This window comes from Physella acuta, unplaced genomic scaffold, assembly GCF_028476545.2.
Source record: "Physella acuta isolate Inbredline_101_S28 unplaced genomic scaffold, ASM2847654v3 ptg000141l, whole genome shotgun sequence".
NCBI classification, from domain to species: Eukaryota; Metazoa; Mollusca; class Gastropoda; family Physidae; genus Physella; species Physella acuta.
In genome coordinates, this window is record NW_026731660.1 from 355,807 (window position 1) to 380,943 (window position 25,137).

At 35.4% G+C, this 25,137-nt stretch overlaps 1 protein-coding gene across 1 annotated transcript; it reads right to left on the reverse strand.

The window, feature by feature from the left end:
• Positions 1-201: 201 nt before the first annotated feature.
• LOC131935281 (ankyrin repeat domain-containing protein 50-like) lies at positions 202-13,161 on the reverse strand. Its single transcript, XM_059291667.1, has 3 exons — positions 12,175-13,161; positions 5,553-6,007; positions 202-249 (listed from the first exon to the last, which is right to left on the reverse strand). The coding sequence occupies exons 1-3, from the start codon at positions 13,082-13,084 to the stop codon at positions 202-204; spliced, it is 1,413 nt and encodes a 470-aa protein (XP_059147650.1). The 5' UTR covers positions 13,085-13,161.
• Positions 13,162-25,137: the final 11,976 nt, after the last annotated feature.

Consider the following 25,137-nt stretch of genomic DNA (forward strand, 5'->3'; position numbering starts at 1 on the left):
TGCGGATTAAAACGAGTTTTTACATTTTCTTTCTACCCCTTTTCTCCCCCCGCCCCACCCCCAAGCAACGCATTTACTTACAAACTGTTAAAAACATAACATGTTTTGAGAACTGGTACCAATGATATACATTTTGGCGTCTATTTTATTCAATAAACATACATCAATTGCATACTTTAAAAAGAAAATTGCCAATATACCTTAGTATGCAGCTTGTTCAAATATGTAGCTAAAAAGCTGATCATTGACCTGAAATAAAAGACATTCAATTAGTTACAAAGACAATATAATTGAACTATTTAAATGTCGTTATCATAGGTAAGTTTCTTGATATTAACTATTTAAATACCTTTAAAATGGCATGTAGCATTTTTACTTTCTCGTAGATAAAGTATTGTAATCTTTAAAAGAAATTTACATTTTGACATATTTCGACGTTGTAGGCATTCAGAACAGTATCTTAGTGTATAAATAACGTTAGTTTACAACTGTCGGAACAAGAAAATCTTTGTCGTAAATGTCGTTTAAGCTATAGGCCAGTAATATGTGAAATTTGTAGATTCGTTTCAACATTTTAGCAAATTCCGGTCAACCATAGCGTAATTATTCTACTTCCGGTTTCTATAGGGTCATTAACTTGAGTATTGTTAAGTATTGCATGATTTCCTATAACAGTAAATATTACTTGCTTTTCTTTACAAAACCATAAGAATGTAAACTTTATATATCACTTTTAGAGCGCAGTTTTTTTTTTCTTTTTAAATTGCGTATAACAAAACTTTAAAATTGAGTACAGACGCTCAAAATAAGATAATTTTATATTGTATTCTTATAAAGCTTTTCGATCAAATATTCCCTTTAAAAAATAGTATTTCCAGCCTCTGAACTCTCTCTCTCTCTCTCCCTCTCTCTCTCTCTCTCTCTCTCTCTCTGTATATATATATATATATATATATATATATATATATATATATATATATATATATATATATATACAGCCGTCCGGGCCAGGCCCTGCTCTGGCCTCTGTGAAAAACCTATCTGTCAAGGACCATTACCTGTGTGTTTAGTAATCATCATTTACCAGGCATTGCCCACCCTAACCACAACCAACCAAAAAAAAACCGCAAGCACAATTACAAATACAAACACAAACGAAAACAAAAACCTAACAAAAAACCCATTCACAAACACAAATACTAATACAAAGACAACACAAACGAAAAAGCAAATGAAAGCAAACCTAATCCAAACACAAACCCAACCACAACACAAACACAACACAAACACAATACAAACACAATACACACACAATACCAGCACAACACAAACAAAACACAACACAAACACAACACAAACACAACACAAACACAACACAAACACAACACAAACACAACACAAACACAACACAAACACAACACAATCCGCAACGGCTAGTATTATATCACGTGTCTATAAAAGAATTTTCTGTTGCGACCGACAAAAAACGAATTCCCCTTCGTGCACAAAATGGACAGACAAAACGAATGAGCAAAGAAAAGACAAATAATAACCTTCGGGAATTTCCGTTCCCGAATCAAGATGTCTTTTGTTACTTCATCTGTCTTTGTTTAATAATAATAATAAGAAAACAGTTCGTTCGGTGTAAGAATTATATAAAAGACAGTTTTAAAAATACCAACGACATTGCACTTAATCAATCCCCGCTAATTATGTAATTGTTTTTTTCCTAACACCAACACAAAGTAATAAAAAGTAAATTCTTTTTGCCCCCGATTTAATATTTTTTTAAAGGGAAGTAACTGTGTTTTCCTAATCAAGGGATGTAATGAGCGCTAAAGGACTAAATGCAAATACATTTCAGACATAATTAGAAAACTTATAAACGTTGATACACTTTTTAGAAAAAAAAATTTAAGTTTATAATTGAAAATTATTATTCTAAGTATGTGAAATGAAAATTGTTTTTAAAAACTTTCGATTTTTACAAGCTTTTATTTAACTCACTTCCTCTGTCGTCAGTCGTCAGTCGACAGTCTGTCTAGACCGAAACGCAGGAGTGAAAATTCGGAAACTTCTACTTGACCGATACGTTTCACATTTGACAAACGGGTCAAGACATGAAGACAATGCAATCTGAAATTAAATTTGACTTAATTGGATGCCTAATTAATTTTTTATGAATTAATTAAAATTTGGACCGAATTAGTAGGCATGTCTAGCCAACCACACCACACGCGTCATCACCTTCAATAGCTGCGCCATCACGTAATGGCTGCGTTCAAAAACCATTGCGCGCCTACTGAACGTGATGTTCAGTGGGCGCGCAATGATGCGATACTGGTCTTACTTTAATATTAATTGCTGTCTCTGTCAATATCATCGAAGACAGAACAGCAAGTTTGCATATATAGGTATCACTTTTATTGTTTAGTTATTTCAATGAAGTGGGTACAATTTAATATAATCTAAGATTATTGCGTGACCAGCATCAATAATGACCCGGTATCACTTGAGTTTACGTCCTTTTGGGGGGGGGGGGGGGGGGAGAAACAGGGCCAATTCAAAGGCCCTTTGTTTTATTTAAATTATAGGTTGCTGAGATAGTCAGGTCGCGAGCTTTGTGCCCGCCCACAATCTGGACCAAAGTGTTCAGGCTGGATAAGAGCCCCACGCTGCCCCGGCTGGTCAAATGAAAATAGAAAATAGTCGAGCACGGGCATCAACAGTGTCAACTGGAACAATCGTCGTTTGAGTCTTGATCTCTTTTTCAGGAAAGATAATAAGGAGAATGAGAGGGATGTTACGTCCCTTACATGCAGCGTTCCTGATTGTGTGTGTTGTGTGCTCCAACAACATGTACCCTCTTTGTGTATATAATTCTAGCCCATGTTTGAATGTGTTTACATGGAGCGAGAGGTGTTCACGTGAGGACTGTCAGTTAACTGGTGTCAGAGCTTGTGCTAGAATGTGTGGCGGTTGGTTGGCGTGTGACTTTGGACTTATTTTATGCTTGTAATATTCTTGAATATATATTTATATCTAATATATAAAGCTCAATTCTGTATGTAAAAATAAGTTTGTCGTGGATACTTTGATGGATTTAAGTGTTAGATTATTATAGTGCTCACGGTCTAAATTTATGAGTTAAAAAAATTAATACTGAAAGTGTTGAAAAATAATTTTCATTTTTCAAACTGATAGTAATAATTGTAGACATGTTCGTTAAACACAATTTCAAAAAAATATCATCTAATTATGTCTGAAAATTATTCATATTTAGTCCTTTAGCACTTACTTCCCTTTGATAAATTAGGAAAACACAATTACTTCCTTTATAAAACATTGCATTAGTGGAAAATAATTTATTTTTATTACTTTGTTTTGGTGTTGGAAAAAAATAATTACATAATTAGCGGGGATTGATCAAGTGCAAATGTTGTAGGTATTTTACGGATAAGCTTCGAGTATTATAATTGTTCATTTGGTTTGGTTTGGCACCTACGTTCGTTTAAGTGAGTGCAAAAGACTATGAATAAGTTGGGGTACTATAGTCGTTTATTAAGCTGAAACAGGCGTTTATGTTCGCGTTTGTGTTTTCTTTGTGTTTAGGTTGGGTTTACGTTAGTGGTTGCGTTTTGATTTGGTTCGTTTTTGTTCTTTCTTTTGTCGTTTTCGTTTGTGTTTTTTTCTTAAGGTTTGTGTTTGTATTTGTGTTTGTGGTTGGTTTTGCGTTTGGATATGATTTGTTTTCGTTTTCTTTTTCGTTTGTGTTTTTTTCTTTGGGTTTGTGTTTGTGTTTGTGGTTGGTTTTGCGCTTGGATTTGGTTTGATTTCGATTGCTTTTTCGTTTGTGTTTTTTCTTTGGGTTTGTGTTTGTGGTTGGTTTTGCGTTGGATTTGGTTTGTTTTCTTTTACTTTTTCGATTTTTTTTTCTTTGTGTTCGTATTGGTGTTTGTGGTTGTGGTTGGGTTTGTTGTTAGGTATTTGTTTTCGTTTGCTTTTTTTTTTGTTTTTTCTCTGTGTTTATATTGGTGTTTGTGGTTGTGGTTGGGTTTGTTGTTAGGTTTTTATTTTCGTTTGTATTTGTAATTGTGTTAGCGTTATGTTTGCGTTTTGTTGGTTTGGTTTTGGTTGGTTGTGGTTTGGGTGGGCAGTGCCGTGATTATGATGATTACTAAACACACAGGTAATTGTCTTTACAGAAAGGTTTTTCACAGAAGCCAGAGCAGGGCCTGGCCAGGACGGCTAGTATATATATATATATATATATATATATATATATATATATATATATATATATATATATATATATATATATATATATATATATATATATATTTATATAAAACTTCTTAGTACTATTTGTCATTACCATTAGAGTTAAATAGTCTGTTGTATCATGCGCTGTACTTTAAGTATTCGTTGAAAACCCCTAGACTGAAGAACCCAACACTTAAGTTATACTTATATTTATTCTTAAAGAAAAGTGTCCTTTTTTACTTTCTCTTATATACGAAGTATAGAGAAAGTCTTGTAATCGTGAAAAACAATATCGAGATTTTTACAAATCTCGACGTTTTACACCTCACTGAAACTGAAAAACATAATTTTGCAATCGTGTCCGTATGTATGTGTTTGTGTGTGTATGTGTGTGTCTGTGTGTAAACACGATAACTTGAGTACCGTTACAGCTAGGTTGATGAAATTTCATATATAAATATTTTATCAAAATCGTAGATCCTGATCAACTTTTGAGCGATTTCCGATAACCGGAAGTGGTACTTTTTCTACTTTGAATTTTTCAAAAGCCTATAAATTGAGTACTATTTCAGATTGAGTTGAAATGTTGAGTAATTTCCGTTGACCGGAAATACTAATTTACTTTTTCCGATTTCTCCGATTTATAAAGTACTAATAATATCCCGCACTATTATGCACATTTTATTAGGTGTCCACTTGGTGTGCAATTCTTTTCTTTTACGAGATTCTATTCTATTATAAAAAGTTTAAGTAATTAAAAATGAATTACAAATATTGTCTATGTCCTGAGTTTTATATTATAATATTCGAGAAAGTTTAGGGGAGATCACTCCCGGTTTATTGTATACTAAGATAAAAAAACAAATGGTAGCTGCAGTGAGGTTAATGTAATTAGTAATAAAACAGTATTAGTTACCTCACAAGTTAAAGACAGTTACAAGTACTATGGACGTTTCGACCCAAGGTCTTCGTCAGCACACAACAGTGTGATTACAGATTAGACAAATAAAGACAAACAGTAACACATTTTTTGACTTAGCTCGACAGTGAAAACACGTCTTGTCTGCTAGCCACGATATCCAAAAGAAAAGACGCGTGAGAAGGACGCTTGGACACCGTATAGGGGTGGGGTTGGGGGCGTGGTGTATGCGGGAGGGGGGGGGGGGTTGTTAGGTGAAAGATATCTGTTCATTCAAGCCATCGGGTGCCCGTGTACCAAATTTAAGTATTAGTCGCGTTTCAGTGCTAAGGCGATTTTTAAAATTGTGGCAAAACCGAACGGCGGTTACACAAAAGTCCTTTTTTAAGTCATGCCCACTCTTGTTGAAGTGTTTGGCCACAGGAAGACCATCTTCATTGTTGATTGATCGCAGGTGTTGGCTAACCCTGTCAGACAATCTTTTCCCCGTTTGTCTGATATAAAAGATGTTGCAACGTCTGCACTGGATGACGTAAACTACGTTGCGGGACTCACAGTTGAAGTGATTTTTAATTTTGAGGGTTCCCTTCGACAGCTGGAGTGATTCAACCTGAAGGGTGAAATGACAGGTATTGCATTTACGGGGACAAGGAGTGGTGCCAAAACCGGTGTTGGTAGTGGGTGGCAGGCGGCTGCGAACTAAAAGGTCTCTAAGGTTGCGTTCCCTTCTATACACAACCAAAGGATTCTGTTGAAATAAATGGCCTAAATGGTGGTCTGACTTGAGGATAGAATAATTTTTTATAGTAATATTTTTAGCCAAAACTGAATGAGGATGGTAGGGTAAGATGAGTTTAGTTCTATCTGACTTTTGTTTTGGAAATTGTTGAAGGGAGGCTTAACACAACCAACGTTGGGACGACTGTATATTACAAACCAACCGACTCACATTCATATCTGCTTTACTCTTCGTCACACCCCCCGGCCTGCAAAAATTCTATACCATTCTCACAATTATTAAGACTGCGACGTATTTGTCAAGATGATGACGACTTTTGGATCAAGGCCCATGAGCTACTACAGTTCTTCCGACAACAATTTCCAAAACAAAAGTCAGATAGAACTAAACTCATCTTACCCTACCATCCTCATTCAGTTTTGGCTAAAAATATCATTATAAAAAATTATTCTATCCTCAAGTCAGACCCCCATTTAGGCCATTTATTTCAACAGAATCCTTTGGTTGTGTATAGAAGGGAACGCAACCTTAGAGACCTTTTAGTTCGCAGCCTCCTGCCACCCACTACCAACACCGGTTTTGGCACCACTCCTTGTCCCCGTAAATGCAACACCTGTCATTTCACCCTTCAGGTTGAATCACTCCAGCTGCCGAAGGGAACCCTCAAAATTAAAAATCACTTCAACTGTGAGTCCCGCAACGTAGTTTACGTCATTCAGTGCAGACGTTGCAACATCTTTTATATCGGACAAACGGGGAAAAGATTGTCTGACAGGGTTAGCCAACACCTGCGATCAATCAACAATGAAGATGGTCTTCCTGTGGCCAAACACTTCAACAAGAGTGGGCATGACTTAAAAAAGGACTTTTGTGTAACCGCCGTTCGGTTTTGCCACAATTTTAAAAATTGCCTTAGCACTGAAACGCGACTAATACTTAAATTTGGTACACGGGCACCCGATGGCTTAAATGAACAGATATCTTTCACCTAACAACCCCCCCCCCTCCCGCATACACCACGACCCCAACCCCACCCCTATACGGTGTCCAAGCGTCCTTCTCACGCGTCTTTTCTTTTGGATATCGTGGCTAGCAGACAAGACGTGTTTTCACTGTCGAGCTAAGTCAAAAAATGTGTTACTGTTTGTCTTTATTTGTCTAATCTGTAATCACACTGTTGTGTGCTGACGAAGACCTTGGGTCGAAACGTCCATAGTACTTGTAACTGTCTTTAACTTGTGAGGTAACTAATACTATCTGTTTTATTACTAATTGTATACTAAGATATGGTTTACCAAATTATTTGTTGATGAACTGGTATTACAAACGTTTGAACCAAAAAAAGAAGCGAAATTTGTAACGTGTGTAGTTTCTAGGAAACACTGACGTGTAGTGTGGCACGGAATTCATCAGGAATCCAGAGCCGACAATAATAAATTTATAGTTAAAAAAAAGTAAATTTTCTTTCATTTTTGACTTAATGTTTGTGTTGTAAAAATTACCGTAGCTGCGGTTGGATTATCTTTGTTCTATAGACACCAACACACGCTCTTGTATCTTCTTTTTCCCTTTGTTTTTAAACCATTGTGAAAGCCGAGTCTTTCTACTACAATTAAAATTATCAAAGATAAGCAAATGATCAAATTCCTTCCATGACTTATTTACCTTTTTTAAAAAAAATAGTCAAATAGGGTTGATCATAAGCTCCTTAATAATAGATTTGTACTAAAAAAATTAAAAACCAATTACTTCTCTTAATTATTATTTCTTTATAAGTAATTACTAAAGAATGACATTGTAATAAATCGATAATATTTAAAAAATTAATAATATATATAAAAAAAAACATAAAAATAAACACAGTACGAGACACCATTACTTATACAAAGCATTCATGTTTTATATTATTTTTGACCGACTGGATGTTAAGATGGCTTCTATCAAAAATTAATTAAAACTGATTTTCACAAAACACACTAATGCACTTACACACATAACATGATGTTGAAATTTTTTTAAATCGATGTTTTTCAAATCCAGAACAGGCCAGCAATGAGTATCTCATGTTTGTATCTTGTGATAGAGGCCTATATGTATATATATGGGGGGGGGGAGCTAAACAATTTTTTGCGGGATGGCACTTTTTTCTAGTTCCGCCACTGATGATGCATCGATAAAAGAAAGGAAAGGTCACACCATTTTTCAAATTATAACGGCTTATGCAATTTGTCATTAAATTTGGCTTATGCAATTTGTCATTAAATTTCATTAAATCCTATCAATTATATCTACCGGTCAAAGAAAGTTATTTTTAATGTATACTCTGTAAGATCTAAGACGAATCTTGATCAATGCTGTCAATTTGTATGTATAATTTATTTTGAAACAAGGTTAATATTTCATAACTGTTGGCCTAAGGATGAACTTTCTAAGTAATAAAAAATATTTTAATTTAAAACATATATGATTATCACCCTGTATGAAATAATAAATATTTACATCGTAATAGTCATTGTGTTGTTTTCATCAACAGGTAAAAACAACTGGTAGCTTTGAGATTGTCCATTTAAAAAAATATTATTGAACTCAAAAATAGAAGAAAGGTGAAGATATGGTAATTCTAAGTGAATACTAGTTGTGAAGCATTGTAACTATACCAGTTAACTTACAATTCACATTTAATTAAAGTATAAGGTTCAAAAAATAAAAGCTACCTTTTTATGTTTTTGAACAAGTCTTGATTTAGACTATTCACATTTAAATCCGCTTTTGTTTTCCAAGAAGCTATTAATGTACTACTGCTCAATTCCTTACCTATAAGATAAAGAAAAAGTTATTTACTCAAAAATATTCATTTAAAATCTTATAATGCTAAACGTATGAGAAGTATAGATGCTCCAATTCCAATTTAAAAAATATAAATAAAAAGTGTAAATTTGAGATGCAGATTTCGCGCAACATAGTGTCAATAGTTAGCTTAATCAACAATGAGTAAGCAATAATTTTCTAGACTTGAAAAGCTGGTTCCTAATGGTTCCAACTGTTTGTTGCCAGAAAGCATGTATTTTAACAAAAATTGAATATTTCATAACATTTCAGAAATAAGTTAAAAATGACTTCCGGTTTTACTAAGGCTAGAAATATTAAAACAAATAATAACTAGTAATATAAAACTAAATTTAGCTAAAACTTTTTCTTTAAATTTGGATTAGTAGAGTCAGGGTGTTGTGGTGATAAGGGATGTTATATTATTTAATATTAACAAAATACTAGACTATGCCCAATTGACTGCTATATTGTATTTTATCTTGAAAAATCAGATGTTATGACTTTTCCACGCTTTTCTTTATAGTTGTTTAAATAGTAGTCTATAATTTATTTTCTACTTTTTAGTCCATTAGTACATAAAAGCTTGTTTTTTTATGACATTTTTCGTTATTTTCTGTTTATGTTTAAAATAGCTTAAACAAATAGTATGAAAAAAATATTTTAAAAGCTACCTCCCTTTTAAATTGAACAAATGACGAAATCTTTGTTTTCTTTTTTTTTCAGAAATAGTTGCTATGCTTATATAAGAAAATACAGAATCTGGAAATTTTAATGACCATAATGGTCTTTTTACCGACTGGAAAAAGGTTTTTTTGGTACCCTCCAGGGTCGGTCTATGCCCTTACAAAATATCAGGGGGATCGTCCGGCACGTTTTTAATTTATAGCTCATGTAAATAGAATTTCACTAGGTGTCTTTTTTTAGCCCTCGCCTTGCGAGCAGAGGCTGACCGATAGATTATCCAAAAAGCCGATTTATTTACCCAGGTTTATAGGAAAAAAATGAGCCAGATGTACAGAGCCAAAGTACTCTTTTGAAAGTAGTCATCGCTTTTCAGAAAAAAACGGTCGTCGTGTTATATTGACCCAAGGCAAGATCCTGCCGAAAATGACGCGCCTGCGGTCCGTCGTCTGCCCTATCAGGCACCCGACAATGTTGCTCGCTCTCTCTCTCTCTCTCCCTCTCTCTCTCTCCTCTCTCTCTCTCTCTCTCTCTCTCTCTCTATCTCATTCTCTCTGTCTCTCTCTCCTCTATATATATCTATATCTATATCTATCTATATATATATATATATATATATATATATATATATATATATATATATATATAGAGAGAGAGAGAGAGAGAGAGAGAGAGAGAGAGAGACAGATATAGATATAGATATAGATAGATATCTTTCTTTCTTTCTTTCTTTCTTTCTTTCTTTCTTTCTTTCTTTCTATCTTTCTTTCTTTCTTTCTTTCTTTCTTTCTTTCTTTCTTTCTTCTTTCTTTCTTTCTTTCTTTCTTTCTTTCTTTCTTTCTTTCTTTCTTTCTTTCTTTCTTTCTTTCTTTCTTTCTTTTCTTTCTTTCTTTCTTTCTTTCTTTCTTTCTTTCTTTCTTTCTTTCTTTCTTTCTTTCTTTCTTTCTTTCTTTCTTTCTTTCTTTCTTTCTTTCTTTCTTTCTTTCTTTCTTTCTTTCTTTCTTTCTTTCTTTCGTTCGTTCGTTCGTTCGTTCGTTCGTTTGTTCGTTCGTTCGATCGTTCATTCGTTCAATTCGTTCATTCATTCGGTACCATGTTAATGTATCTTCACTACCATGTAGAGAGGTTACAAACTTATGAACCAATAAGGCTATCTTACGTTCAGAGAAATAGATGACGTTGTCCTATATATATATATATATATATATATATATATATATATATATATATATATATATATATATATATATATACATATATATATATATATATATATAAATATATATATATATATATATGTATATGTATATATATATTTATTTATTTTTATTTATTTATTTATTTATTTAGTTATACATAGCAGCTGCATACCCATAGCTCGCAATGGAATTTTCTTAGAAATAAATATATTAATTTTCACAAAATGAAATATCAAACAGAATAAAAGGGAAAAAATAATAGAAGAGTGTATATATAAAAATATACCTGGATATAGCTTAAGAATTATTAAGGGCGCGGGACAGGGCTAGGGTAGGATTAGGCTTATGTTTAGGTTTAGGGTTGGGCTTAAGACTTAAGCGTAGGCATTGGCTTAAGTTTAGGGTAAGATAAAAGTTTAGAACTAGGATTATAATTTACAATACGCCACACCACACACTTAGTAAAAACAATACATGGAGTAGATCAAAACCTATACAACCAAGTTTTATACTAAAACGCACACCACCTCATACCACACGACATTAGAAGCAACAACGCAGTAGTAAACTGTATGTGTCTAAATAGCCCGGGAAATAAATACCATCGGCCTAAAGTTTAGTAGTGCACCTTTTTTCAATCAACGCATGAGGACCGATGACTACAAAGTCATGTAGCTTAACAAAGTGCAATAAACAATAATCACAAAACAGTAAAACAGGAATAGTCAATTAAAGGGACATAAACAATATCAAAGCATTTAGGCCTACTACAGCGCTGATCCATCTCTGTCTGACTACACCTCAAAGATTTTTCAGGTTTCCCGGAGGCCCATTTCATACCCTGGGTTTGGGGGGGGGGGGGGTATTGTTGGGTTGACGTTTAGGTAGGGTGTAGTTAATGGTTTACTATCCTCCAAACGGTACATTTAGATTTTCACACATATAAACTACTATTTCCACATTTTTACCCACATATACATACTTACATATTTTACGTAATTGATGAGCTAGATGTACCTCTTCAGTGCATACATTTGAATTTCCAGTCTCAAAAAAAGTCTTCGCTATAATTTCAAACGTAGTTACTTTCCAATTTTCAAGAGCGCTAAAAAAAATTTCGTATATTTTAATAAATCGTTTTCGCTGAGTCGCAGATGAAACATTTACAATTCTGGAATTTTCTTCCACAGGAAGTAATTCTTGCCATTGTTCCATTTTTAATAAGATCTGTGCAATAACGTCATATCCATTCATACATGCAATCATTAATGCGTTTTCTCCAAAACTGTTAATACAATTTATATCACACCCGCTGTTTATTAATAATTCTACAGTTTGTACATTTCCGAATTCCGTTGCTTTCATTAAAGCGCTATATCCGTCGTCATTGCAGTGGTTTAAATCGACCCCAATTTGTAACAGCATTTCTACAATGTCTAAATGTCCTTTTCTAGATGCGTACAATAAAGGAGTATCACCGTCAGTGTCCGGATGACTAAAATTATTAATATATTTTTTTAGTAGTTCTATCATTTTAAAATTACCTTTTTTACGAGCAGCCGTTTTTGCCTCACATTTCTGTGCAGTTATTTCCTTGGTTATATAATAATATGCGCCATTTTCTATTAATAACTCGACTATTTGTGTAAACCCATGTTCTATTGCAATAGTTAATGGGCAATATCCGAGTGTATTAGGATGATTCACATCGACTCCAGCTTTTATAAGATAGTCAATAATTTCAAAGTGACCATTTCTAGAGGCACGCATTAAAATATTACTTTCATCAATATTAGTATTGCCCAAATAAGCACTATATTCTCTTTGTAATTCAATCTTTTTATAATTACCTCTTTTATAGGCAGCCAATACTGCGCCCAACCCCCTCGGTTTTACATCTACATTATTTTTAAGTAGCAAATCTAAGATGTTATCATGTCCTTTTTTGAACGCTATTAGTATAGCACTATCACCTTTTTTATTTACATGATTTAAGTCGCATCCGCTTTGTATTAGCAATTCAACAATACGAAGATGTCCACTTTTACATGCGTTCATTAAAGCATTGTTACCTTCAATGTCAAAAAAAGTTAAAGAAGCGCCGTATTTTATAAGTAATTCAATGATTTTATCATGACCTTTTTCACAAGCAATCATTACAGCATAACCGCCACTGTTGTTTATTACATCAATGTCAGCTCCATGTTTTAATAAGAGTTCTAGGATTTTGTCATGTCCATAAACAATTGCGAATAATAATGGACTATCACCTTTTTTATTTAAATGATGTAAGTCGCATCCGCTTTGTATTAGCAATTCAACAATACGAATATGTCCACTTTTACATGCGTTCATTAAAGCATTGTTACCTTCAATGTCAACAAAAGTTAAAGAAGCGCCGTATTTAATAAGTAATTCAATGATTTTATCATGACCTTTTTCACAAGCAATCATTACAGCATCACCGCCACTCTTGTTTATGATATCAATGTCAGCTCCATGTTTCAATAAGAGTTCTAGGATTTTGTCATGTCCATAAACAATTACGAATAATAATGGACTCCAACAATCTTCTCCAATGTAGTTTACATCTATCTCATATTTAAGCAGAAACTCTAAAATGTCGACATGTAATTTTTTGCAGGCTATCAGGAAAGCATTATCTCCATTTTTATTTGTATGATTTATTTGTACTCCATATTTTAATAGTAATACCACAATTTGTAAATGTCCAAATTCGGTTGCTCGAATTAATGCATTGTTGCCTTCACTATCAACACGTGTTATACATGCACCATTTTCTATTAATAGCTCAACAATTTCGGTAAACCCTTTTTCTATTGCTAATAATATTGGGCAATATCCTAGGTCTTTGCTGTGATTTAGATCAACTCCATCTTTTATAAGGTAGTCAACAATTTTAATGCATCCATATTTAGCCGCATACAATAAAGCATTTTTGCCTTCGTTGTCAGTGCAGGCTAAATCTACACCATATTTGGTTAATAATGTAATGATTTTATAATGACGTTTACTACAAGCAGTCAATAATGAATTATTTTCTATTTTTTTAAATTGATCCAAACTAACCCCATATGCTAATAATAGCTCGAGAATCTTGTCCTTTCCGTACACACATGCCGCCAATAAAGGGCTCCAACCATCATTTGTAATACAGTTTACATCTATATCAAATTGCAGCAGTAACTCTGCAATATCGACATATCCCTTTTCACAGGCGATCATCAAAGCGTTGTAACCTACACAACTACTATGATGTTGGACTGTCTTGTCAACATGTCTTAATCCATTCACATCTGTTATTGGCAATCCGTGTGAGTGATCCCCTGTCCTTCTATACAAATCAAGGTTACATAGAGTCAGTAACTTGACAACCCTGTAGTGACCCTTATTGCATGCAAACATTAAAGATGACCATTTGTTGTTGTTTAACCTGTTTACATCAGCTCCATGTTGTATCAGTAAATATACAATTTTTTCATGCCCGAATTCACAAGCAATCATTAATGAATCTAATCCATGTGTTTCAAATTGATTTAAATCAGCACCCCTTTTTAATAGTAATTCTACAATTGTTTCATGTCCTTTCCCACAAGCAATCATTAACGCATTCCAATTGTTTGATTGCAATCTTTTAACATCCGCACCACCATCCAAGAGTAGTTCTACTATTTTATCGTGTCCACTTTCAGACGCAATCATCAATGCATCCATTCCATGTGTGTCTGTTTGATGTAAGCTTACGCCTTTTGTCATCAAAAGCTCTACAATGTTACAATAACCATTTAAAGCTGCAATCATTAATGCGTTCCATCCACATGTAGTAACACGAGTATAATTTGCACCGTTCTCTAAAAGTAATTCTAAAACAGCATAATGTCCTTTCTGTGATGCAAGCATAACAACATCGAGATCGTCTTTATTTACAATTGTTAAGTCTGCGCCATTTTGTATCAACAGCTTGGCAGTTTTATCATCGCCATTATTGCTTTACATTATCTCCTTTTGTGAGTAACCTTTCTACTTCTGTATAGTATCCATGTAAGGATTCTGCCAACAGGTCTTCCATTTTCTGGTAACTGCTTAAAAGCGAATTATATTTTTGTGATTGAACGACTTACTAAATTTTTCCTTTATTGATAAAAAAATTGGCAGTTAAGTCAGCTAACACCATATTAAAATACATTGTATTTAGACAATCCCTGGTCGTTTTTAGCAGCGTCTTCTACCGTACAAACAAAAACCACATATTTTAGTATGGAGTTTCATTTTCCTTTCACGATTCTTTATATTTCAGACCTGCAGTTAAAAAGCAAATAATGTGTTACTCTTAATTAAGATTAAATATTTTAAGTAGTTAGTATTCTAATTTACAAGAAAACATAATAAGTGTGCCAAGTTGCATATGATTTTGTGGTTAGAAAAAGGATGAAAGCAGAATTGTGAGTTTTAAATTGGACTAATAAAAAGGGTCTTTAAGTTATGATTGACAAAGATTGTTATGTTTTTGATAGAGGCAAGTTTCAGTTTTAATCGAATTTTCCCATTTCTGTAAAATCTCGTTTATTTTAGTACAGGCGTTGATTTATTTAAATATATTACAGCAATTTGTATCACATTATCTGTATTACAACATGCAACATGTTAAATCCATAAATGACTTTATGCTTGTATTTATGCCATTGGCACTTGATGTTAATATTTAAAAGTCTTTCTTTTAAATATCATATAAGACTTGAGACTACCCATGCTACATAGCTCTAATTAAATACATGTATGCCCTAATTTCAAAACTTCTTTACACAGAATACAGTAAGTGCTTCTATCCTCCAAAGATAGATAAAATATGCATCGCGCCTATATCCGCTGTATCTATTTATAGGTAGACTTTAAAAAAAAAATTGTTTACAAGCTTTTATTCAGTTTGCAATGTGTGTTTGTGTGTAGGTCACCCTATCAGTCTGGTGATTTTACGTTAATTGTATGCAACCGTAGAGAAGGTTAATCTAGTGAAGCCTATTAGGGCAGATAGTGAAGTTTTTAAATGATTTGTAACTTGCTGATGTGTGTAAACTGTGATTACAGAAGGCTACTTTCACGGGCAGATAATCGACTTTCAAATATCGCGAGCTACTGATTGAGTTTTCAGGGGGTAGACTCCGGTGAGAAAAAAAACTTTTTTTAATAATAGAGAGCAAACATTTTTTTTCTCTACAGTTTTTTTTAAGGTCTATCCGAATATGCTTTTCCACTAAAAAAATTGGAAAATTATTTTGATAACTACGACAACGGCGGCCATCTTGAAAGACTATCTCTTCGTAGGATTTCAAACATTCATAATATTTTACATTTTATGTCCAATAAACAATGTTTTCATAATCTTCTACCATATTTTGGGATACTCAGCTAAAACAATTTAGGCGCAAATCTTCAAACTAATTTTTTATGAAATTTCAAATTTTGGATCCGGTAAAAACATTAAATTTTGAGGAATTTTGGGGCATTAAATCTAGTGTTTTATGAGCGCATGAACTATCTATTTTTATACGGTCTGGTACTTTTTTGTTTCACCAGAAGTGCTAATTTGACAATATGCGGGTATTAAGAACCGTTTTATAAACATTTTCGGCTTAATAAATACAAATTAAAAAAATTATTTTTTTCTTGTCTAGATTACAACGAGGATTACTTCTAATAACTAAACTAATTTAGTGCCTGAGATAATTTATTTTAAACTGTGTCACCCCTCCCCCACCTCTAAACTATATAGCTTGGGCGCAAACCCCACTCTGCAGGGGTGCCGTAGGACGCGTCTGATTTTATATAGTTAACGATTATTGTTGTCCATCTTGTCTTTAGTGCGTAGTCTTTTTTACAAAAGAGAGTAGGCGCCATAAAGCTCAAAGGGAGACCGGGCATTTCAGGTCAAACAATAGCCGTGGTGCCGGCGGCTGCGCCAGTTGAATTTTAGTTTTAATACTGAATATATTAGTACGCCTTCCTCGATATGCAGGATGTCCGATTAACGGATACCAAGTGCTAAAATAGCCGCTCTGTAGCTCTGGACCGGCCATAATAAATTTTAATTATTTTGTTCGCAGAGAACTTCTCTGTAGTATTATCATCAACTCCCCTGAAGTTTCATGGCGATCGGATGAACGGTGTCGGACTTCTTCTTCTTCTTCGTTCTTAATTGTGAATATGGTGGAGGATTCAGACAACAAGTCCAACTTCGTGGACAAACCGGACTGTGGTCTCCAGTTTGTCAGGTGCCCCATATAATTTTTCCCTGAGTGAGGTGGGCTGGGGCCAGTGTCTGTCTCGTGCCTGGCTATACAAAGTACATTCCTGGAGTACGTGCTCCGTGTTTTCCGGGGCCTTGCCACAAGGGCACATTTCGCTACACACAACCTTCAGTTTTCTGTGCATGTGTTGATTTAGTCTGTTGTGGCCTGTTCTAAGTCGAAAGATTATGTATTGTTGTTTTCGTGTTAAATTATAATAGCCGTCGTCTTTAATGTAGTGAGGGTGTGTGACAGACCACATTTGCGTTTGTTTGTTTTTTATTATTCTTTTTATTTCTTTTGGGTGTAGCGAAATTTCCGGTTGTGGTTTCTTTCCCCCAATTTTTGCCAGCTGGTCTGCGATCTCGTTACCCAGGATCTGCCAGTGGCCCGGGATCCACTGCAGCACAATTCTGCTGCAGGTATTTTTTAGGCTCTCTAGTGCTGTCATAAGTGTTTGAATATGGGACTCTGGATTTTGTAGGGATTGCAGGACTGATTTGGCATCTGTAAGAAATACAATCTGACTATTCTGTGATTCAGGGTGTTCTGACAGGAGGTTTGCTGCATGTTCTAAAGCTTCTTTTTCTGCCCTAAAATTGTCGGATAGGCTGCCTGTGGCTATTGCCTTTTCCAGGCTTTCTCCGCTTGGCCATTCAATAAGGATGCCAGCCCCGCCATTTTTTGTGGCATCTTCAGCTGAGCCATCTGTGAAAACTCTAATCCAGGTATTGCTGGGGTACTGATCCTTAATGTGTTTATTTGTTATTTTCTTAAGTTATTCTAGATCATAGTCAGATGTTTTTCCTATGGTGTCTATTGAGTCAATAATGGTTAAGTGACAGTGGGTGATCCAAGGCGGGGAGAGGTTTTGAGTTTTTATTGCTTCAGTAATGATATTTTCGATTTCATATTTCTTTTTCAGATTCTTTGCTTCTTTGATGAAACTTGTTCTTTGTAGTCTGGTTGATGGACTGGGTTTCTGGAGTTTTTGTTTTAGGTTATGGTTTTCCAGTGCCTCTAGCTTTGTGTATTGAGTGAGGATTTTTGATTCTCTTCTTTCTTCTATTGAGCTAAGAGCGGCAATTTCCTCCATAGCTTTTTTTGGGTGTTGTTTTCATGGCTCCTGTCATTATTCTCAAACCAATGTTCTGAACTTTGTCAATTTTGCTAATATTTGTTTTTGCCGCTGAGCCCCAAGCCGAAGCGCCATATTCTAACGTAGGTCTCACATAGCGGGTGTAGGTTTTTTTCAGGATGTGGTGATTTGCTCCCCAGTCTGTTCCTGCCAATTTCCTCATTAGATTAAGTCTTTTGATCCCATTACTTTGTGTGTTTTCTATTTGTTTTCTCCAGGTAAGTCGAGTGTCAAAAGTGACTCCTAGGTATTTGGGGTGGTCATTTTTTTTCTAGCTCTTGGTTTTCTAGGGAAAGTTTCATTTTTTGATGTTTAGTTGATAAGGTGAAGATTGAATAAGTTGTTTTCTTGGTATTGATGGATAAGCCCCAGTTTTTGGTCCATTTGCCGAGTTTGTCAAGTGTTTCTTGAAGACGAAATTTTGAGGTACCAATATATTCCTCTGTGCTGATTAGTGAAAGGTCGTCTGCAAACATGCTTCTTTTTACTCTCCTTGGGATGTTTTCATTTAAGTCATTTATATAAATGAGCAAGAGAGTAGGAGACAAGACTCCTCCTTGAGGGACTCCATTTTTTATAGTTACAGTGTGACTTCTTTTTCCTTGCATGGAGACTGATGCTTTTCGGTTGCTTAGGTAACCTTTTATCCAGTTTAGCATGTTATGAGATACTTGATGGTTTATTAGCTTTAGAATTAAGCCTTGCTCCCAGACCTTGTCAAAGGCTTTTTCAAAGTCGACCCACACTATTGAGGTTGGTTTTTTTTCTTGAAAGCCATCTTCTATTTCCTGAGAAATGAAGGTGATTTGGTCTTCAGTAGATCTGCACTTCCTGAAACCTGCCTGTCCGTCTGCTAGTAGATTGTTTGATTCTAGAAACCCGGTCAGTCTGTTGTTTACTACTCTTTCCATCAGTTTACAAACGCAGCTTGTTAAACTTATTGGGCGATAGCTATCGACTTTGTTCCTGGGTTTTCCTATTTTTAGAACAGGTATCATGATTGCTTTTTTCCAAATATTTGGGATTTTCCCAGATTTCCAGCTTGCATTAAATATTTGGAGCAGTTTTTTTCTTAGCATTGGGGCACAGGTGCATGAGCATATCATTTGAGATTTTGTCAGGGCCTGGAGCTTGCTTAAGTTTGAGGAGCTTTATTGCTTCTCCGAGCTCCTTCTTGCTAAATCGAGCTACCATTCCAGTGGAGGAGGGGGGAGAGACTTTCTGTAGTTTTTCTTTAACTTCAGTTTGATTTTTAACCTCTTCTACTCTTTGGTGGCTGATATTTATTTGTCCCACTTTGCTGAAGTGGGTTATACATTCTTTTGCTGCATCCTTTTCGGTTTTGATCGTGTTTTCAATGTCGATGACTATGGGAGTAGCTCTGTTTTCTTCTTGGTTTAGCCTTTTTGCAATACTACATAGTTTGTGACCATCTCTATCTACATTGAGGTGTTCTGTTTTTTCTTGCCAGCTTTTCCTCAATGCAGTTAGATACTTTTTTCTAAAAACTGAGTTTGCTGATTTTAATTTTATGTTATTTTCTACAGTGGGATTTTCTTCAACAGTGTTGCTAGCATCAATTGTCTCGTCATGGAGTATCTGGAGGTCTGGAGTCCAGTTTGGGATATAATTTTTCCTTGCTCCCCTTGGAATAGATTTTTTGGCTGCTAACGTAACTGCTTTTGAGAAGGCTGTGTATGACTTGTTCACCTGTTTGGTTTTACAGTTGATTGGTCTTGTGTAGGAGTCTGTGAGGGCAGAGAAGAACTCCCAATTAGCTTTTTTGTAGTTCCATCTAGGGCGGGGGTAGGCTTCAATTGGCCTGTTTGATGTTTCTATCTGGATCAGGATTGGTCGGTGGTCGCTAGTGGCTAGTTGATCTGCAACTTCCCTTTTGCTTTTTTTTGGATATGCCGTTAGTAGCAAAAGCTAGGTCGGGGGTAGACGAGGTTAACCAAGAGCTTGAGTAAAAAGTTGGTTTGTCATCAGGTTTTTTTAGAAGGATGAGCCTGTTTTCTGCTTGCCATTCTTCAATTTCCTCTCCTTTAGCATTGAGGTCAGGGTAACCCCAGCTCTGGGAGTGGCTGTTCATGTCTCCCACAACCAGGCACTCTTCGCTGTTTGGCAGGGAGATGCGGTCCATTTCCACTTCCTTATCAGGAGGACAGTAGCAATTGAAGATATTTAGGTTACCTTCTGCAAGTATGAGTTTGGTGCCTATTATCTCAGATGCTGTTGAGTTTGGTATAGCGATATCTGTTGTTGGTATGTCATTTTTATGAGGGTGAGGATACCTCCTTTAGGTCTGTTTTCCCTGTCCTGCCTTATGCAGGTGTATCCTCTAATAGAGAAGCGAAGATTGTAGTTGAGGTGAGTTTCTTGAATACAAGCAACGTCTACTTTATTTTCGTGTAGGAATATTTTTAAGGCTTCCTTTTTTTGTGAACTCCCTCTGCATTCCATCAGAGGTGTAGCGACTCTTCCCGGCGCCCGGGGATAAACTTTCAATTTGGCGCCCCCATCGGGAACCTTTCAGTTTTCAATTTGTACCCGCCCCCCCTCCCTTCAAACTTTCCATTTGCACCTCCCCCACACATAAATTTTTTTATATTTATAATGCAAAACTGCAGCTAAAATGAGATTTTAATTTGTTTTTCCAACCCATTTTGGCGCCCCCTGAGGTCGGCGCCCAGGATCATATGTACCCCCGCTCCCCCCCCCCCTCGCTAAACCTAAGCACCCCATCGCCCCCAACAACAGTGCACTTTTGGTGGGGTGTTAGCCCTCTCTCACTTATCTTTTATTATTTTACCTGGATATTACATAGTTTTGACAGTAAATTTTATAATGTATTGTGATGGTGACAACTAACGATCCATTAGGCAGCTAAAGTGGAGTTCATATCTTTCTTGACCTCGGCATATAAAGGGATAATGCGGTCAGCACTATGACCAGCCGCCTTTACTTTCCCTAACGGTGGACTCACGGATGTTCCACTAACTTGATTCGAACTCGGGTTAGCAGTCTAGCGCTCCCCCTCTAGGCTAAGCCGTCTGCTACTGTTTGGTTACTTAAAAAAATAGCTGTAAGCCAGTAACATTTTTACAAAACTACGGGGTTGTAGGCCTTCATTATAATATAGTATAAATACATAATCAGGACGTGTATAATACATAATGTACAGAACATTTATATTATTAAAAACCCTCTATCTTAAATAACACTTGACTTCTTCGTTTAACTCCATTGTTGACGAAGGGGAGCCCACTGATAATTTTTGCAAAGGGGCCAAAAAATCCTAGCTACGCCACTGCAAGATCGTATCTCTAGCTTTCTTTATATAAAAGCTACGTAAAGTAAACAGGATAATTACAAATTTCAGCAAATAAATTTCCCACTTAAACAAAACCCATTAGTCATACAAACTATTTCTGTATTTTAACTAAGTGGTCTAATCTTCACAAGTGTGTAGTACAACCGGATTTAACTTTTAAACTAACAAGAACATGTTTAAGTCAAACACTGGCCTATACTGTAGCCAGAGGCGTAGCGAACCTTCCCGGTGCCCGGGGGCAAACTTTCGATTTGCGCCCCCCCCCCCCTTCAACCCATTTTGGCGCCCCTTAAGGTCGGCGCCCTCGCTACGCCTCTGACTGTAGCCTACTATTTCATATCGCTAAAAGAGATTAGAATGAATCTAAATAAAACTAAGCCATACAAACTTTTAAAATATCGATGTTAGTTTTATATACCTATATTTCCAACGCTCTATATATAGATCAAAATGTTTCGGGCTCGAGCTTGTTTACACTACCACCAAGACGACCCCGTAAAATGCATTTAGTGTACATTAATCATTCTCTTAAATAGGTAGAATACACCTCGGTGACCACCCACGTGTAAGGGGAGTCGAAGTGCGCTCTCCAGAGCCACCAGATAAAGTACCAAAAGTACCTGGTGCGTCCCCTGGTTCGGATTTGTCATGGAATATAGTGGCATATCAGGTCCCTATTGTAGGGATTTCTTTACCTGTGGGAATGCGGTTACGCGTTGGTTAACATAATCAATAAAGTGGGTGTTGGTGGGAGGGGGGATTTAATTTTTCATGGGCGGCCCCCAGGCAGGATGCGGTTTGGCGCCCTGGTCTTTCCCGTGAGCGCTATGGCGACTACGTTTGGTCTAAACAGTGCGATAGACAATGGATAGGATGGGGCGTTACAAGCGCTCACTAAATTGAATAAGGCGTGTCCGCCGCCGCCCGGGTTGGGTGCGATTTGGCTGCAAACGAAAAATTCAGTATCGGCCCCCCAAAGGCTCACATTGTTAACAGGATGCTATTTGGCACGATGGCGCCTGTTACTTTTTAGGAGCTAGGGGTCGTATGCCGCGCCTAGGCGATAGTGTAATCGGGGGGGGGGGGGGGGGGGGGGGAGAAAAGAGGGCCCCGCTATGTCCCAGACACATGGGCGGTCACCGATAAGTGTTTTACCTCATTATTTCGGTGAGTGATTTATGTACATTCAAGGTATATATATATATATATATATATATATATATATATATATATATATATATATATATATATATATATATATATATATATATATATATATATATATATATATATATATATAAATATATATATATATATATATATATGTATATATATATATATATATATATATATATATATATATATATATATATATATATATATATATATATAGTTGCCGAAAAATAATTCTGAGTAGGCGGTGTTGTGGGTCTTTTTTCTCTAGTTTCTAGATCCGCAACTGCTTGGGGCTAAGCTTCCGTTACTACTTAGCACTTATTAAACGAAGTACATATGGACTAGGACGTGTGTGTACTGTGCTCGCGTTGTGATGTTTCTCTCGTTTACAAAAAAGCGCGAGCAAGCGAGCACTCGTGGCTTGTGACGATCTTATCAGTTTCAATGCGCTGACATTTTTTTTCGAGCCGTGGAAAAAAAATGCGCATGCGCAATGGAGAGAAACTAAGATTTGCTTCGCGGCGATGTTTTCGATGGTACTGCGCATGCGTGTTTTTACAACCCTAACCCTAGCCCTATCCCTAACTCTAAACCTTGCCCTAGCCCAAACCCTAGCCATATCCCTAGCTCAGCCATTAAGGTCACTGTACATGCACAGAACTATCTTTCACGGACCAAGTGGAGACACAGAGGCGAACATCTTTTTCCGAGTAGTCACTTCGTTTTATATAATAGGCTTGATACACTGTTTGTATTAGTTAGCTTCTCTCGTTGATAAAACTACGAGAGCCTTTGTCGCGGAATGGAATGCATTTCTCGCCTACATGCGATAGATTTTAATACGGCGAAAGTTGTTAAAAGAAAAATTAAATAGATAAAAATCTCAACAAAATATTTTAAACTCAGTCTTTGTGAATATCGTGCCGGTCCCATGCCGCAGTATTGAAGGATGGTTAGATTAATTTTACTATGATTTTACAATCACATCTCAATCTGTTATAAATTGTCCTAATTAAACCTTGCTAAAATACTTACACTTATTTTTCAAAACTAAATAAAACGTGAATAAGAATTTCCTTTAAAAATTTAGATATTTTAAACAACAAAACATTATTATTTTTGGTTTCTTTATTTGGCCTATACAAAAAAATATAGAAACTAGGTTACATAACTAAGTTACAAGTATCCTTTCAATTATGTTTTATTGCAGCATACCTCCACTCCCCCCTCTCCACACATTATCCTTTAGAACATCCTAGATCGTTTTCAGGTCAACTTTAAGAGTCAGATCTCAAAGTGGTTGTCGCTGAAAAACATTTCCCAGCTAGGCTATAAGGGGTAACTCATAACTGAATTCACGCTATTTTGGACGATATTTACCCCCTCTCCCCTCTTTCATACATTTTCACAAAAAGCCAGACCCCCCTCCCCCCTAAAATGACACCACACCTCAGCCTCAGTGGCGGAACTAGAAAAAAAGGGCCACCCCGCAAAAACATTTTTGGGCCCCCCTATATATATATATATATATATATATATATATATATATATATATATATATATATATATATATATATATACATATATTTGTATATATATGTATATTTTATTTTTATTTTTTTTTTTTTTAAACAAATTTTTCCTTTTGTTTTTTTTTTTTTTTTTTTTTTTTTTTTTTTTTTTTAAATACTTTTATTTGCAATTAAAACAAGTACATCAACATCAAATTTTTTAACATAATTTTGAACACCAAATGAAAACGAAAGGTTTTGCAAATGTACATAATGAATATTTACATGAAGTCATGTATTTGATTATAAAAAAAAACTTGCAAAGGATGACAATAAAAGGGGTGAAGGTCAAATGAAAGTGTCAGAAGTCTGGGTGGGGAGAGGAAAGGAAATTTTTCAGAGAGGGTCAATGGGACAGTGAAGCATTTTCTATGTAGGGAAACAACTTAAAAGTTGACTAGTTGAAAGGGTGTTGTAGTGGTCGCATTGAGTATATTTATTTATTTTTTATTTATTTATATAATATTATACATGTTAGTTTAGTAAGCGGTCAAAAGAATATGAAGCATGAAAGCTTTGTATGTGTAATGGTTTCTCGCCTTATGTTTATCTTAAAGATTTTTTGTACTTATATTATTAGTTTTTAATACATTTCCTTTTATACTATGTTATTCTTTATTATGTATTTTTTAAAATAATAAATAAGAGAAGTAATTGCTTTTTTAATTTGTTTAGTGCAAAAAAAAGTTTCTTAATTAAGAGCACACATATTAGACTATTTAAAAAAGGGAAATAAGTCATGGAAGTGGTTTGAACGTTTGCCTATCTTTCCCGCTACAACTCATGTAGCCATATATGTTTTTCCCTTATGAAACAGCGTGTGTTATCTACTGCATCACTACTGTAGTAGATCTGTTTTTTGTTGTTATTTTCTTGCAAAAAATATATTTTTTTAACTATAAAAAGTTGATTCTCGTCGGCTATGGGCCCCTAAATGGCCTGGGCCCCCCCCCCCCGCATTGCGGGGTCTGGCGGCACTGTAG